At 44.8% G+C, this 14,073-nt stretch overlaps 1 protein-coding gene across 3 annotated transcripts in view; it reads left to right on the plus strand.

Annotated features, from left to right (window-relative positions):
* TULP3 (TUB like protein 3) overlaps nt 1-14,073 on the plus strand; it is a 498,377-nt gene that overhangs the window by 301,247 nt on the left and 183,057 nt on the right. For all 3 annotated transcript variants that reach the window (XM_085652317.1, XM_085652315.1, XM_085652316.1), the window contains one exon: nt 1,066-1,242. In XM_085652317.1, the coding sequence (XP_085508443.1) occupies nt 1,066-1,242 (177 nt within the window). The remainder of the gene's footprint in view (nt 1-1,065; nt 1,243-14,073) is intronic.

Consider the following 14,073-nt stretch of genomic DNA (forward strand, 5'->3'; position numbering starts at 1 on the left):
TCATAAATTGATTCCGTCATAAAAACAGCCAACACATATTTTGCTGAAGTATCAGGTTGATCAGGGCTACATTATGTACATCTGCATCTATCTCCTTTTTCAATCCTCAAACATATCAATTTTGCTGAATTAGTGAGTCACGGCAGAGTATCAGTGTGAAAATCCCAATCCTTGAATATTAATTCCTACGGACCAAACAATAAACATTGTGTCAATCCCATGATAAGATTCCTTCTTGGTTCGCAGCAGCACGTCCGTCTTCCTAGACCATGGTGAAAGGATAATTGAAAAACTGAATGTAATATTAAGGTAATGCAATTGGCCTCAATAGGCCAATGCACTGGAGTAAGACATATATGCCATCAAAATAATGACTCACTTGGTTGTCTTTTACAAATTGGTACTCAATAGGTAAACAACAGGGTCTTTTGGGAATTACACCAACACTGCATTGTTAAATATTTGGTTATTAGAACCCTCCCTTTCAGACCAGCTATTGTTTGCAGTTTTTTTCTCCTGAATTTCTTTTTATTTCTGGTTTTCAGTCATCAGAACAAGTTGTGCTGCAGGTGTGCATCAGCCAGTAGGTGCTTGAGTTCTCACATTGCCCTAGCAGCATAATTCATTTAATGAGGGGATCTTTAGTGAAGAATCAGGAACAACTTGTTTGCTGCACTGTTCCTACTTTGTTTCATTCTTAAGGTAGACCTGCTTAGGGAAGTCACCTGACACATAGAAAGGATACGATTAGCCTTGGTTAGAACTCATTCAATAGAATGTTTACAGAAGCTTGTGTTTTTGTCCTGTATGAAAAGGTTAAACGGTATTTGTGAGCATTATGCGAGAGCCTACATTTAGTCAGGTAAATTTTCAGTTTCAGCAGTCCTTTTTTGGATTTCAACATATGATATTTTGAAGGAGTGACGGGTGACATGTCATATATTGCAATATTACCCTACACAACACTGAAAACAAGGCTACTACTTTTCCTTAAGTTACTAGGATGTAGGGCCTAACTATTGTTACTGGCACGCAGTTCCTTACTATTTTTTCCTCATTCTACAGGGATTGATGGTCCTGCTGCCTTCCTTGTCCCAGAAGTACAACATTTGGGATCAAAAATTCAGATCTTAACAGTTGGCCAATCCACGACAGATGATGACATAAGCAGGAATGATGATGGAGAGAGCCTATTGGAAGCTGCTTCCAAACCGGACTTGCAGGAGATTTTAGAACAACGAGGTGAGGTTTAATATCTTATTTAAGAGAATATATTGAAGCATTTTTCCACTATTGCTGTCCGACAGCCTGAATCATAGCACATTGTGCGTCTTTTCCTTGCTCATATACCAACCTTATATGTTTTGAATATCTCTGTGCAAGTGTGAGATGCCCAGAACATCGTTTAAAGTTTTTCAAAGTGAGAACTGCCTACAAGTAGCAACATTTTTAGTATCTTTTTTTTGTTTTACAAAGAAATTCCAATTAGTAACATAACATTCAGCAACAAAACCTATATTATACCTGCAGCCCTACTGAACTACTACTTTTTAAAACCCCAAGAAGGTCCTCTAATAGGCTGGGCACACACAGTCCTCAATTAATACACTGCACCTTTCAGAGCCGGACAACCTTCCCATCATGCATTGCAGTGTTGGATGTTTCCTCTTTCGTGAGATCAGTCTCTGCTCACAGGGCGATGAGCACAGCACCATGAGATCAGATGCTGACATCAAGTGCGAAGGTACAGTGTCTGAGACACATCTTGAATGTCCATAATTTCTATAGCCACAACAGTCTACTGTAGAGCTTCCTCCTTCTCTATGGGCAGAGACTGACTTAATAATCCACAGCACCAGTACTTCCATGTATGCTTATTTCCACATCCCTTTGTGGGTGCTAATTCACTTAAGTTGCCTGCATCTCCTCCACATCAGAGACAGAAGAAGAGACATGGCCATCATGCTACTTTCTCAAGATAAACCATCAGAGAGAAGGAGTAAAAAAGACTGTCCTTCTGCAGACATAATCTCAGACAGATCTTTCAGATTGCGAAATTCATGTGATCCTTATAGCACCAAACTGGCTGAGGCTGTGGGGGAACCCAGACCCTCAACTTCACAAGAGACTTCTCAAGACAGGTGTGCTTTTCAGAATGTCAAGCAGGATTTTCCATCCCAGCCTTCTCTCGCTGAATTTGACATCCTGGTTCTGTAGTTTTTACAATATGGACCCTTGAATCTTTCTGACGACTTCAATAAACATATTGCAGGAGGTGAAAAGACAATGTACTTGCTATTCATATGTTTTTTAAATGGAAGAGGTTCTGTGCATGGTGTCTTCAAAAGTAAATGAGTCCAACAACTTGTCAAGAAGAAATGGTACATCTTATCTTCACTATTTAGGTAATTTTGGTCTTCATTTTTCTTCTATCAAGAAGAAATGGTACATCTTATCTTCATTACTTGGGTAATTTTGGTCTTCATTTTTTCTTCTATCAAAGTTTTAGCTTTGCTCACTTCATATTAGAAGAGCCCCTTTACGATACCGCTTTTTGTTAATGTCACAGATTTTCTAAAAGAGGTGAGTACGTTTTCCCCAAGAGACTCTCCTCTTTGTGAGCTGAATATCGTGTTTTCCAAGTTGATAGGTTCTCCATTTAAAATAATGCACAAGGCAGGTGTAGTAAATGACCATCTTTTGATGTGGTGTACCTCCAGATTTTTGCCTTAACTGTTTTCTCTGGCTGTATACTTCTCTGCATGTTACACCTGCTAACCAGGGGTAAGGTGCCTGTGATCCATCGTTCAACATGATGAAATTGGTATACTCCTAATTAGCATATTTAATTTACCTACAAGTCCCTAGTATATTGTACAAAGTGTACTCGGGGACTGTAAGTTAAATGTCACCAGTGGACTGTAATACCTATTGTGCCATTCACTACAGCGACATTGTTAAACATGGCTTTGGGCTTACCAGTTTAGCCTGACTATGGCAGTGCAAATACTGCAATTCAACCTGCCAAAATAAACCATTTTCACAGGTCAAAAAGTCCATTTTAAGTAGGTCACCCCATGTACCCCTTTGTATCTCTTGTAGCCCACAAGCCAGGGTGCATATTATTTGAAAGTAAGTCATGTAGAAATTTAATGTTATGTTCTTAAACACTATTTTTAACGGTGGCTGGTCTAGCTGTCCTATGTCGAAAACTAGAGTACAGATTAAAATTTGAATACTGTTCTTCAGTAATGGGCTAGCTAGAAAAATAATTAACTAACAATTTGTAAAAGTTATTAAAATCCAATTCATTAATGAATTTGGATTTTTAATAAATAGTCAAAGAAAATATCTTTTAGAAAGTTAAATTTTCCCTGCCCGAGGATCCTGGAGGCTAATTTGCATTTGCTCCAACTTCTTCCAGCTTGGATTACCAATTGAATAGGTGTAATATTCCTCCCAGGAGCTACACAATAGGCCACTGTGATTGACATGTCGACCTGAAAGGGCAAGGATGACTCATTTGAGCTCAGAAGAAGGTTGGAGATTCGAGCATCCTTTATGACATTAGTGTCAAATCCGCTTGACAGGTCTGCTCGGTTTCCATATAACACTTTGGTCGTTCTTGAAAGGGGAGAAACAGGATGCCAAGACATTTCTTATGTATCCACGGTCTGGTTGCTGCAAAACCCTGCGTTTGTCCTCTCAGACTTGGGTCTCTGAGTTTATTGGGAGTACAATGGCTGCTCCAAACTGGATTTTGGTGTGAGATGTGGGAGGACAGTACATTCTACACTTGAGCCCCTCATTGCCCAACTTTAGTGTGACTGAAGACATTTGTCATCTTGAAAATACTCAAAATGGGTAGGTTGGCCCTGGGAACATTTACACCACTGGTTAGAGTGTGTCTGGGAGTAATTTCCACCCATTAACTCATGCCTGCTATAAATGTGACACCTCAAGGCACCCACTTCAGAACACTGCTGGTCCTGAGGAAGAATAGAAGAGGACTCAAGCTACTGTTACTGACCAGAGAGGAGCCCTGAAGAACTGACCCTCCTACCTCTTGTACCGAGGACAGAGGGTCATAAGACTGATCTCCTGTTCAAGCTGCATGGCTACAACATGCTATAAGAGGCCTTTCCCGCAGCTGAACAGTAGCAACTGGACCTAGACTGTACCCTTCTATTGGCTTCTACCTGGCACCCTGTGAGTTTCAAAGTGCTACCCCTGAGACCCTAGGGGGCTTTAGAAGCATACTCCTGTGGTGGATTGGGACTTAAAGGACTAATGTCAAAAGGTAAAATCTTTGATCAGGACAAATCTGACCCACACTCTATCGCAGCCAGCCTCAAATTGCGTCCAAGTCCCAGTCTACCACAACCATTGACTATCATTGGCAGTTAGTGCTTCTTGGTAATACTTATACTTAAAACCTTTAAAAATCATATCACTGGTTCACCTTATTGAATTTTTGTCATTTTGTTTATTATATTTTACTATATTTTTCTAATTGAAGTTTTATTGTTTTGTATTTTGACTGCTTTGTGCTATAGCTATTAGGGTGTTGAGCTCAGGTTAATTTAGTGATTTTGAGGGTTCACCCTTACAAGGATTGTTATTACTTGAGGCAGGTCGTCAACCCCACAATTAATAATCTAATTTCTTAAAGCAGCCATTGCAATTTTTCAAGAAAAATGTCCTTTCTTGTAGCTATAACATCCCATGAGAAGAGGGAGTGAGTTTCAAGCTCTCTTTATTGAGTAACCCTATCTGGTCCTACACAGAACAAGATTTCTTTAAGAGTATGCCCTATTCTCCAATATTTGGGGTGTCTTTCATAGATTCACATGCTTGAATATTCCCCGTCGTCGAAGTGGGAGTCCCACGGTATATAAAAAGCAATAAGTGTTATGTATATACATAAACATACATAACCACATAGTAGCATATACATAACCAAATAAACTTTCTATACAATTCAGAAATAACATATCAAGTGAGAATACCATAGGATAGTATTGACACATAGGAAAGCATTGAGAAAAAGAATCACTTTACTGACATATCATTGTCGTTTTATAGTCCAAACTCCAGCCAATCAGGCACAAGCACCCTCTAGAACCTTCTCCTCAGAGGCTCAGGCCCTCAGATTTTCTACCGCACGTCGTGTGAAGGGAGTCTCCCTGAGCTCTGCTCAGTTCTTTGCTCTGGTTTGAGTTTTCTCATCATGTCTTCAAGTAAGAAGTCTCTTTTCCGTCCCTGTTCATCTTGTGGGAAGTTAAGGCTCTTTTCTGAGGACTCTCATGACAAATGTATTTATTGTCTTTACCCTGACCATAAGGTGGCCAACTGTAAAATCTGTAGAACCTTCTCTCAAATGACTTTGAAGGACAGGGAGGGTCGCCTTTTATTGTGGCTTCAAAAACTAAAGGATACGGATAACCCCCTTTCTGAGGTGGAGAGTGTAGCCTCTATTCGAACAGGAGTCTCCTCCAAGCGTGGTAGTGTTCAGGACTTGCCGTCTCCCTTTCTGAAAAAGAAGAGACTTCATCTTGAGGAAGTGTCTACAGGCCAAGTCTCTGTTACCACGCCAGTGCCCCCGAGACCTAGATCTCAGGCGTCTCTGACTCCGTCAGCGCATGTTTCCAGTCAAAAACGCGCAAAACAGTCAACGGGCCCGTCGCCGGCCCCTCTGTCGATGAGATCTGCAACTTCATCAACCACGTCGGCGGTGTCAAGCAGATTTCCTTCGTCGACGTCTTCACCGTCGACAGTGGTATGTGTTTCCCTGAAGACCATTTCGTCGACGATCCCACTATCTTCGACGATACTCTTGACGACGGCGGAGGTGTCAAATTTTGCAACAATGCCTTTGGTGCCAATGTCTACATCAGCGCCAGTATCTGTGGACACCTCCTTGTTGCAGCGTCGCCAGGCTGCGCTGGACTCTGTTATGCTGCCACCGGTCACTCTGCCATCTCATCAGCTATTCCCCACGGTTGCTGAGGAGGTTTCGGACTCTGATGACGATGTTGAGTCCTCTTTTCGAGATGCTCGTAGTCCTTCTGAGCTTTACATAAAATGCCAAGATTTCGAAGATGATTATGCGCAGGACTATTACTGTCAGGAGCAGGAGCAACATCCCCCTGCACAAGTTCCCATGGCGCAGCTTCCATTGTTGCTCATCTCCAACCTTCAATTCATGTTGGAAGATTATAATCGGCGCTTTCCAGCTTCCTCTCATAGCTCTCCACGTGAGACGCCATCTGCTGTTCCGTCTACCCCTGTGTTGCCAACCATGCCGACACCATCCGCACCTGCATTGGTTCCCCCTGCAACAGATGAGGTGGTGGACAATCTGGATACGGAGGAGGGAGAGCTTCATGATGACGACTCTATGGCGGACTGGGATGACTATCAAGTCAATTCGCCAGCATCACCTCCAACATCGCCAGTAAATTCACCACCTGTCGACATATCAGGATTCCATCAATTGATGGACAGGGCAGCTCAATGCTTTCACCTTCCCATGATGGTTAGGGAGGAGGACTGCTTTCTGTACGACTTCAAGTCCTAGCCGCAGAAGCAGGTACGAGCCGTGCCCATTATAGACTTTATTTGGAACGAGGGCATTAAACTGATGAAAACGCCTAACTCCATCCCGGCTGTCCTCCCGCGACTGGAGAAAAAGTACAAGGCCCCAGGCTCTTCCCCGGCTTGCTTAGTGTCTCAGCCTAAGCCAGACTCTGTGATCACCCAGGCGGCGCAACGTCGCTCCAAAAATCCATCGTCTCGGCTCTCGTCACCTCCGGATCGTGACGGCCGCCGCCTGGATGCCATGGCAAAAAGTTTTCAACCATGGCTTCAACAACAGTCCGGGCAGCAAACTCTTTGGCCATCCTCGGTCGTTACGATCGGCAAATGTGGTGGGACATGGCGGCTTTGGTTAAGCTTATCCCGGAAGATTCTAGAGCGGAAGCTCTAAAGATCCTGCAAGAGGGTGAGAGGGCATCCTCCGAAATCATCGACTGCTCCGTCGAAATTGCTTCCACGGGTTTTTGTCAATTGGCTGGAGCGGCTGTTTTAAGACGACATGGTTGGCTTCGTTCCACCTCATTCCGTCAGGAGGTACAGGCCAAGATTCTGGACATGCCGTATTACGGAGATCTTTATTCGGCCAGCATGTGGAGGACGCTTTGCAAGCCATCAAGAAGGACACGGAGACGGCTCGGTCCCTCGGCACTCTCCAGTTCCGGAAGCAGCCCTTTATTCCTCACAGCCACAACAGTCTTACAGACAGCAGTCTGGCAAATCTTTTCGAGGAAAGTCAAATTACAAGGGAAACTCTTCCAAAAAACAATGACTGGGTACATCAAACGACCCCTCTTTCAAGTTTTCCCCCTTCTCCTGTTGGAGGACGAATCTCCCAGTTCTTTTCAACTTGGTCCTCAATCACCTCGGACCGCTGGGTTCTGGACATTATTTCAAGGGGCCATGCCCTAGAGTTTGTGAAGGTTCCCCCACACACCTCTCCATCCGGACCTCCTCCCGCTCACCTCAAAGAACTTTTCAATCAGATTCAGATAATGCTCAAAAAAGGGGCCATCGAAGTGGTTCCGAAATCACAAAAGAGATTGGGGTTCTATTCCCGCCTTTTCCTCATACTAAAGAAATCTGGGGAGTGGCGCCCCATCCTCGATCTAAGGTCGCTCAACAAATTTCTCAAGGACCAATCATTCTGCATGCTCACGCTAAAGGACATCCTTCAATTCTTCTCTCAGGGCGATTTCATGACAACAATCGACCTTCAGGATGCTTATTTCCATGTGCCCATAATTCCACGCCACAGGAGGTACTTACGTTTTCGTGTGGGTCACAGGGATTTCCAATTCAAAGTCCTGCCCTTCGGCCTCCGCTCAGCTCCGCGGGTCTTCACAAAGATCCTGGCCCCGGTGGTGGCTCATTTGAGACTGACGGGCATACAAATATTCTCGTATTTGGACGATTGTCTCATCAAATCTCAATCCTCCCACCAAGCGGCCCTCGATACTCAGCGCTGTCTCAATCAGTTTCAGTCTCTGGGCTTGTCGATCAACTTGCGAAAGTCTCAGCTCATGCCAGCTCTGTGCAAGACCTTTCTCGGCGCGACCATCGATACGAGCACGGCTATGGCCTTTGCCTCTGCGGAACGTCAAGCACGAATTCGACAGCTTGCAAGCTCCATCGCAGCAAAACAGTCAGCTTCAGTCCGCACATTAAAGTCTTTTCTGGGGATGGCGTCCTCATGTATCGCTTTGATCCCACATTGCAGACTGAGGAGTCGTACCATTCAGGAGGAATTGGACAAGCAGTGGCGTCAGGTCTCCGGTTCCTTCAACGACCAGCTCGTGGTAACACCCCGCATGGCTCAGGCGCTGCATTGGTGGACCTGTCCTTCCAACATCGCAGCAGGAACATCTTTTCTAACAACAGCCCCAGAGCTCGTTCTTACCACGGACGCATCCATGGAAGGCTGGGGCGGACATTTTCAAGATTTATCCGTCAAGGGCAAGTGGACAACGGCTCAGCGTTTCTGGCACATCAACAGATTGGAGCTGATGGCCGTTTTGTTGGCGTTGAAATCCTTCCACCTCCAGCTCCAGGGGGAGTCAGTCCTCATTCAGACGGACAACACCACCTGCATGCACTACCTCAACAAGCAGGGTGGGACAAGATCTCCGCTGCTTTCCCGTCTAGCTCAGAGGATTTGGAGTTGGGCCATAGTCCATCGGATTACGCTCCAGGCAGTCCATCTGCCCGGCATTTCCAATACTCTGGCGGATGCACTCAGTCGGTCAACGTCATCGACCCACGAGTGGGAATTGCATCAGCCGACTCTAGACTTTGTCTTCGGCCTTTGGGGTCGCCCGACTATCGACCTTTTTGCAACCCCTCAGAATACCAAATGCCATGTGGTTTCCCCACAAAGGGTCGTGCGGAAATGCCCTTTCGATAAATTGGTACAGGATATTTGCGTACGCTTTTCCGCCGATCCCTCTGATTCCTCGAGTGTTGCGGAAGATGCGGCAACAACCGTGCCAGATGCTCCTCATAGCTCCACGGTGGCCTCGGCAGGCATGGTTCTCGGAGTTGCTCCTCCTCTTCCAATGCGAACCCATCCGCCTTCTCCCGAGGCCGGACCTTCTAACAATGACGGGGAATATTCAAGCATGTGAATCTATGAAAGACACCAATACTGGAGAACCACAGTTTACAGGTAAGTAACCTTTGTTCTTTTTCTACGTAAAGAAATTTCAGACTTTCATATCAATCAAATGAACTATCTTCTTAAATTCTTCCCAGACCATTCCTCTTGTGTTGAAAGTGTGATCCACACTTAGTTGTTAAGAGTGCTTTGAATTATTACCTAGACAAGACCAAATTCAGCCAACAGTCCAGGCACCTATTCATTAATTATGGTGCAGTCCACAGATATTTCGCTTACTCTAAGCAAACCATAACTTGATGAATTTTCTTGCATCTTTACTTGCTATGTACACAGTCTACACATGGGAATGAAGCTACCATTTCTCTCATGCAATATGCCCATGCAAGATGTTTGTAAAGCAGTGACCTGGCGGTCTATAGACACTTTAGCTAAACATTACTGTATAGCTTTTGACTCCAGAACAGATAGTCTGGTATGGTATTGTATTGCAGCACCTTCTTGTGTTTGCTTTGTTCGCCGTAAGTGGGCAGGGTAAGGCCAGACGTGGGTCCCTTGCTCACTTTGCCACTGGAATAAAGCTAGCCTGGCTGACGAGTGGTGTTACCCCGAAACCGATCCCAGAATGCTTGTTTCCGGTCCATGGAAGACCTGGCTTGGCAGGTCGGGCTGGACTGTTCCTATGAGGAACATTGTCAAGACTGATTTTCATATGGCTGGGTCTGAACTGGGGTGGCGAAGTGAGCTAAAGTCCGATGATGGATTCAACCTAGATCTATGACTGGGGGTGAGTGTCTGAAAAGTTTCAGCGCTCCGTCCATCATCTCCTTGTGTTTGCAGCATTTGTATAGCACCTACTACCCATTTGTGGGGCACTGAAGTGCTTGCCTTCATGGGAAGCACGCTACACAGTGTAGGGTGTTTGGTAGGAAGTCTGTTGTCTTTGTTTTGATCATGTGTGGAAAATGTTTCTGTATTGCGTTTGAGAACCACCGAGAGGTGCGGTTTTCTTGCAGTTGCAATGCATCTATCATTAATAGGTGAGTGTATTTACAAATTGCTTAAGGTGCTGTGTAGATAATCTTGTACTGGATCCTCTGGGCACTAACGGGCAGTGGAAATTACAAAAAGTACTATATTGGCTAAGGTCCACTTTGGCCACTTTAGGAGTATCCAGGCAGTTGCAGACTTTACAGCTGTCTTTTAACTCATTTAATCCCGCCTCCTCATATACCTCAGTTAAAAGAAATTGTTGTCCAGAGATTTCATTGTGATTTATGTCTTTGGATCATTAGAGAGGTGATTTAGCTTGGGCAGACAATGCTGACCCGTCTAAATTTTTCTGGACAAATTTTTTTTTAATGGATGTGTTGCCGTAATGATGTAATATTTCAGGAACCATGAGACGTATATACTTCATTTTAGTGGTAACACACAGGTTTTGGGGGTCAAGCAGAATTGTAGAGGTAGAAAAAAATGAAGTATATAGGACTCATGGTTTCTGAAATATTACATCATCACTACAATACACCCGCAATTTTTAAAAATGTCGTCCAGAAATTTTTTGCCTTGATTAGCGATGTCTACCCAAGCTAAATTACTTCTCTGATGATGCAAAAACACAAATCAAAAATGAGGATGTCTGGACAACAATTCTTTTTACAGAGGTATATAAAGGGGCCAAGACTAATTGAGGAAAGACTATAAATGTGATAGAACCAGCATCTCTGAGCCACTGCTGTTACCTGTTCTGCATAAGAAAAACCTGTTTGTAGGACACATCTATTTCTGGTTCACATATGATGCACTTTGACTCATCACAAGGGAGGTGGAACAGGCACATTTGAATCTGCAATAGAACAAGCTCAGACTAATGTTTACAGGTAAGTAACAGTTGCCATTTGAAACATATCTGTTGTATATTTAAATATTGTGCAAAATAGTATTGACACCTTCCCTAAAGTGATGGTTGGTGTGAATTTATAGAAGAGAAAGAATCCTCACTAACTGCAGCCTTCTTTCATTCTTGTATGTAAGACACAGTATGTACTGAAGTCCATGTACCTGTCTAAAGAAAAAACCTCAGCAAGACGTATCTTCACTCCAAACCAAATAAAAAAAAATAAAAGCCTTTGATCCACTTTTTTAAAATGTGGACTGTGGGTGTCAAGTAGTATAAACAGAACAGTTGGCTGGTATGTAACATACATGGATGCACATGAAAACTCGTGAGGGAGTACGAGACTTGGGGATTGACTTCCTTGGTGTGATTGTGCAGAGGCAGCAAAATGCTGTTTTGTGGAGCCATGGTGGTTTAGTATTATCATTGAAGTACATAAGAACTCTTCTAACTTTAAATGTGAGGAGAGCATACTGAGTAAAATTGTATGGGTCGGTACTGAAAGTAGGCTGATTAATAATAAAATGGTGCTGCAGTTTTAAGTAAAAATTAAGGAACACTATCTTTTTGTACCTAAAATATGGTTTCCTATTCCCAAGACTTGCAAGTCATTGACCAGATGTAAAGAAATGATTGCCACCAGGTAAACACTTTTCATAACAGTTCCTTGTGGACCGAAAGAATTTAGTAGTTCAAAAGCAGGGCCCAATGCTGTCTAAAAACAATATTCAATACCAGGTCAGGAGGTGAACGTTAATAATTCGTTTCGGAACTCCCATGATTACAGCAGCTTTAAAAATAATCATGTCAGTTTTGTAAGTAAGCTGCAACTGCTGACAAATGCATACGTATACAAAAAAATGTAAAAAAAATTGCATGTTTATCAAAGACTGATTTGAGGTTTATACTAGGTTATAAAGTTGTGTTCAAAAGCTTCTATGTCACAGGATAGCATATACAGTAGGACGGTGTTGGAAATACTCCACTCCCACACCGGTAAGGGTTGGTGGTAACGGAGTCTTTCCAGGACATACAGTGGTAGCTTGGCTCGAGTGGTCAGGAATCAGGCACCGTGCTAAGCATACGACATACCCATACAATAACCATGCGTGCATCCGTTCCAAAAACGACTCTACACCGTAAAAATTATGAAAATATCTTTCTTTATCTTCGTTTTCTCTTAGTTGCTGATTAGATAAATAATAACACAATCACAGTATACAAGGCTTTCTAAATAGTGCAGGTCAAATAAATACTGGCTTAATGATTCAATAAATAGGGGTGATCATAAATAGTTAAGGCATAAATATAAGTGCAATATGTACAGGCAATTAAATATTCTGAGGCAATAAATACTGCAAACCAATAAATATTGTGCGACAATAAATACTGTGGAACAATAAATACAGTGAAGCAATAAATAGGTTAAATACAATAAATACAGTGCCCTCAATAAATAATTAAAAGCTGACAGTGACACTTATAGACTCAGATCACATTTGAGATTACTATGGGCTGATTTGGCCCAGGCACAGCTTGTGGGGATGTGGAAGGCTTGAGGGTGTCTACTCCCTGGCTTGGACAAGGCTGAGGCCTAAACTGAGGTAGATCAAGGGGGGAATACCAGAGACCTGGCTCTCTCTCTCCACACAACCTCTCTAGATTAGTCTCAGCTCACCCCTGGCACAGTCCAGCTGGTTCCAGCACCTCTCTAACCCCTAGAGTAGTCTCTTAGGATTCCACAGGGCCTTTGGCGCCCTCTATTCCACTTACTGCCCTTTTTCTGAAGCTCCGACGCCGCTGGAGTCGTGTCGACGCCGTGAGGCGGTTCCGGTTCGATGTCGGCGGCCTCGGCACAATGTCAGTTCTTGACGACGCCGGTAGGCGGTTCCGGATCGATGTCGGCGGCCTCGGCTCGATCTCGACCTCCGATTCGATGACGTCGGGCAGTCTTGGCTCGATGTCGACTTCGGGCGGCTCCGGTCCGATGGCGACCTCAGGTTCGATGACGTCGGCCGGCCTTGGCTCGATGTCGACTTCCGGCGGCTCCGGAGTGCGATCCCCACTCCCGACCTCCGGTGCTCCTCTCCTCAGGTTTCCGGCGACTCCGGAGTGCGACCTCCACTCCCGACCTCCGGCACGATTCCCTTCAGGTTCCGGCGACTCCGGAGTGCGATCTCCACTCCCGACCTCCGGCACGCTCCCCCTCGGTCTCCGGCGACTCCGGAGGGCGGACTTCACTCCCCCGTCGACGCCGCTCACTCGACCTCGGGTGACTTCCTCCTCGACCTCTGGTACTCCTCACGACCTCCGTCGGCGCCCTCTCTCGACCTCTGGCGGCTCCGGGTACGACGTCTGCTTTTCCAGTCAGCGCCGCTTCTCCACCTCGGGCTCCAGGTCTCCAGGCTACTCGACGTCAGACTCCAGGGAAACCAGTATCCAGGTCAGGATCCTGCTGTTCTTGGATTCTAAGGCCTGTTCCTGCTGTCCAGGTCCTTAAGATGGTTTTTCTTGCTTCTTCCCACACAGGGCTCCAGGCTGGGCTCAGTCAGTAGGGACTAGTATCAAGGGTGGGTTTATGGACCCCACTCCAGGCACAAGTTTCCACCCCTGCTGCCTCACTCCTTCCTCCTTCAGGTTTCTGCTGCTCACTCTTCACCAGTCAGGTGCCAACTGCCAGCTCCAACTGCCAACTCTCTGTCTTAGCTTCCCAATATTCTAAACCGCCTCCAACTGTCACAGGGCTCCAGAATGTTGCAGAAGGTTCTAGTAGGTTCCAGTGGGTGCTGGTGATGTCACAGGTGGCCACCATTTTGTGCTCCAGGCCCTCAGACAGAAGTTCCAGGGGTAGATAAAATGGCTCCCTGAATCTGCAGCAACACTAAAAAGTCTGGTGGTTCCCAAAAAGGAAAAATTCAAACAGGGTTTGAGGCAAAAGTGGGACAAAATAAATAATGATGAGGAG

Source organism: Triturus cristatus, chromosome 4_1 (genome assembly GCF_964204655.1).
Source record: "Triturus cristatus chromosome 4_1, aTriCri1.1, whole genome shotgun sequence".
Taxonomy (NCBI): domain Eukaryota; kingdom Metazoa; phylum Chordata; class Amphibia; order Caudata; family Salamandridae; genus Triturus; species Triturus cristatus.